Here is a 4047-nt window from a genome sequence, read left to right as displayed (position 1 = left end):
TGCATTTCAAGGACAACCATGTTGAATAAACATATTGTCAGGTGTGTGACAATTACCAGATAAGCAGTCAGGCTGTCCCCAGCCACGAAGTATCTCTTCAGAAAGATCTGGGTAACCTCAATACTGAACCAGTAGTGACCCTGCTTTCCCTTTCCCTGCCAGAATTTCACTCTTATGTTTTAAACTGGTCAATAAAGAGTGAACCTAGGAACCCCTAGCCACTCTGCCCATGGACCTCAATAAAGGCAGGACCCCCAGTTCTGGCTTTCTCTCTCTTGTTCTGAATCTCTGACCCTCTGCACTTTCTGACACTGCTCTCCAGGACCTGTGAGTATAAACCTGGTTTTGTTAGAGTTCTTTGATGGGCACTGCTGAGGCATGTCTTGCAATCACAATAAGAACACAAGGGCTGGGATGGTGATTCCGGAAGAAACAAGAGCACGGCGTGAACATGGGGAAGCAAAAGAAAACCAGAAAGTATGCGACCATGAAGCGAACGCTTAGTCTCCGAGATCAGAGGCTTAAAGAGAAGGACAGATTAAAATCTAAAAAGAAAGAAAAGAAAGATCCCAGTGCACTCAAGGAAAGAGACGTCCCCCAACATCCTTCCTGCTTATTCTTCCAATATAACACACAGCTGGGCCCACCTTACCACATCCTGGTTGATACCAACTTTATCAACTTTTCCATTAAAGCGAAACTTGACTTAGTACACTCAATGATGGACTGTCTGTATGCCAAGTGTATCCCTTGTATAACTGACTGTGTAATGGCTGAAATTGAAAAACTGGGGCAAAAGTATCGAGTGGCTCTAAGGATTGCCAAGGATCCAAGATTTGAACGATTACCATGCACACACAAAGGAACCTATGCAGATGACTGTTTAGTACAGAGAGTAACTCAGCACAAGTGTTACATTGTGGCCACAGTTGACCGGGACCTTAAACGAAGAATCCGGAAGATCCCTGGAGTTCCCATCATGTACATTTCTAACCATAGGTACAACATTGAGCGGATGCCAGATGATTATGGAGCCCCTCGGTTCTAATTCTTAAAAGATAGAGTTCCTCTGCCTTCCTTTACCAACTTTTTCTGTTGCCAGTTCATATTAGCAATATGCTGTAGCATGAATTATTCTTCTTACCCATTTGCTCTGTTATGAGCTGACTGTAGTTAAATACACTCACTTTTTGATGTTTTGAAATTGATATTTTGTATCATTTTAAATATTGTTGCATCTTTTTATAAATCAGATGATTGCTCATATTATAAAAAAGAAAAAAGAACCCAAGGGCTGGTGCAGCCACAGCAGAGCCTCTGGTCAGGGAAGCATCTGTGGGAATGTCCACAAGCACAGGGGTGCAGGGGAGTGCCCAGTCTTTCCTAGTCTGAGCATCGCTGTCAGTAGCCTGAGACTTAATGGGAACAGTGTTAGAGTCCACATTCTCAGGAAGAGGGGTGAAGGTAGTGATATAAAAAGACTGACAGAATCAAGGTGAAAACTGGGGTTTTGTATTTTCCTCTACAAAAAAGTTATGTGAAGGGCTTAGTGGCCAAGGTAGTTTCTTCCATATGAAGAACACAGCTCATGATTATTCTTTTGGGAAATCTAGGGAAAATTTACTTGGCATGGTATGTCATTTGAAATGAAATTAGCCCGGTGATGGATATTAAGGAGGGCACGTACTGCATGGAGCACTGGGTGTTATACGAAAACAATGAATCGTGGATCACCACATCAAAAACTAATGATGTGAGGCGCCTGGGTGGCTCAGTCATTAAGTGTCTGCCTTCAGCTCAGGTGATGATCCCAGGGTCCTGGGATCGAGCCCCGCATCGGGCTCCCTGCTCCGCGGGAGGCCTGCTTCTCCCTCTCCCACTCCCCTTGCTTGTGTTCCCTCTCTCGCTGTGTCTCTGTCAAATAAATAAATAAAATCTTAAAAAAAAAAAACTAATGATGTATTGTATGGTGACTAACATAACATAATAAAATAAAATTAAAAAAATAAAAATTGTAGTACATCTGCTGTTGCTGGGGGAAAAAAAGAAATGAAATAAGTTTGAAGAAATTAGAATGTGGACTCTAACACTGTTCCCATGTAAGATACAGAAATTTCCAGGCACTTGTAATTGAAATTTGGGGAAAACATTGGAACATATGAAAACGGACAAAGTGGAATACTGTCTACATCAGATAGAACAGAAGTTTAAAAAGGGAGTTACTTAAATGTGTGGAAAAGTTGAATTCAAACAATTGGAAATTCCAGGAAATAAATAGAAGGTGCAGATTCCACTTCCCTAGTCAGATCGAAAAATAGCAGTTCCTGGCTCTGAGGCTGTGAGCCTTGCAATCATGGACCCTTCTTCAGCCCCAGGATGATGGGCCCTTACATCACTGGAACCCCAGCAATTCTTTTCAGAGCCCTCTTTATGTCTCTGTTCCTCAGGCTGTAGATGAAGGGGTTCAGCATGGGCGTCACCACCGTGTACATCACCGAGGCTACTGCACTTGAGTGGGAGCTCTGGGGAGCAGCAGAGCTAAGGTACACTCCCAGGACAGTAAAATAAAATAAGGAGACAACAGAGAGGTGAGATGCACAGGTGGAAAATGCCTTATACTTGCCCTGAGCTGATGAGATCCCACATATGGAGGAAACTATCTTAGAGTAAGAGAAAAGGATCCCAGCGAGGGGACCACCACCCAGCAGCACAGTTGCAAAATATATCACCATGTCATTAAGAAAGGTGTCAGAACAGGCCAGTTGGACCACCTGACTGATTTCACAGAAAAAGTGGGAGATTTCCACATCTGTACAAAAGGACAGCAAGAACACCATTAAGCTTTCTAATAAGGAAATCAGGACACTCATCACCCAGACCACCAGAACGAGCAGTACACAGTAGGAAGGTTTCATGATAACCATGTAGTGCAGGGGGTGACAGATGGCCACAAACCTGTCATAGGCCATTACAGCCAGGAGAAAGTCATCGAATCCAGCAAAGAGTATGAAAAAGTACATCTGCATGAGGCAGCCGGCATAGGTGATGACTTTGCTCTGAGCCTGGATGTTCCACAGCATCTTGGGGACGGTGGTGGAGGTGAAACAGATGTCTAAAAAGGATAGGTTGGCGAGGAAGAAGTACATGGGGGTGTGGAGGTGGGAGTCTGAGCTGACGGCCAGGATGATGAGCAGGTTCCCAAACACAGTGATCAGGTACATGGAGAAGAAAAGCCCAAATATGACTGGCTGCAATTCCAGTTTCTCTGATAATCCCAGAAGAAGAAACTCTGAAATTCCTGAATCATTTCCTGATTCCACATGGTGGAGGCGACTACCAGGAAACAAAAAATAACATGACTAATTTTCTCAATAATGAACATTACAAATATCATTGAAATTCTATTTTTATTTTACATTCACAAAGTCAATATCCACAGTTTTCTATAGAAATTGTCCCCTGTCAGGAACCCCCATCCCGGCTCTGAATGGGAATGGGCATCCCACACATGGCCTTTCCCCCAAGTACTCATGTATTCTATACTTTTAATGAGAAATTCTGTCACACGTTTGAGGAATAAACTTGAGTACTGACTAACCTCCAGGCAAAGAATATAGGTGTCAGGAAACAAGTCTGCACAGTTTAGTGATGGAGAAGATAAGCAGATAAAAGATCAGATAGAATATCAGAAGGTGACCTGTACTATGAAGAAAAAGCCAGTAAATGGAAAGAGAGCATGGAGGTGTTATTTTTTACTGGTTGCTTGGGTAGGCCAGCACACATTTTTTTATTTAAATTCAATTAGCCAACTTATTAGTTTCAGATGTAGTGTTCAATAATTTATCAGTTGCGTATAACACCCAGTGCTCATCACAACACATGCCCTCCTTAATACCCATCACCAATTACCCCATCGCCCCACCCACCACCCCTCCAGCAACGCTGTTTGTTTCCTAAAGTCAAGAGTCTCCCATGGTTTTTCTCCCTCTCTGATGACTTCCCATTCAGTTTTCCCTCCCTTCCCCTATGATCCTATGTGCTGTTTCT

The 4047-nt window shown here is 43.1% G+C and overlaps 1 protein-coding gene and 1 pseudogene across 1 annotated transcript; one reads left to right on the top strand and one right to left on the bottom strand.

Moving 5' to 3' along the window:
• Positions 1-447: 447 nt before the first annotated feature.
• LOC112818694 (rRNA-processing protein FCF1 homolog pseudogene) lies at positions 448-1260 on the top strand (annotated as a pseudogene).
• Positions 1261-2387: 1127 nt separating this feature from the next.
• LOC112818695 (olfactory receptor 7A5-like) lies at positions 2388-3320 on the bottom strand. The gene has a single exon (XM_025865834.2). The coding sequence runs from the start codon at positions 3219-3221 to the stop codon at positions 2388-2390; it is 834 nt and encodes a 277-aa protein (XP_025721619.2). The 5' UTR covers positions 3222-3320.
• Positions 3321-4047: the final 727 nt, after the last annotated feature.

The sequence above is a fragment of the Callorhinus ursinus genome, unplaced genomic scaffold (assembly GCF_003265705.2).
Source record: "Callorhinus ursinus isolate GAN/ISIS: 27379988/994484 unplaced genomic scaffold, GSC_fseal_2.0 scaffold1178, whole genome shotgun sequence".
Lineage (NCBI taxonomy): Eukaryota > Metazoa > Chordata > Mammalia > Carnivora > Otariidae > Callorhinus > Callorhinus ursinus.
The sequence above is the reverse complement of the archived record's forward strand: the minus strand, read 5'-3'. Positions and strand labels throughout refer to the sequence as shown.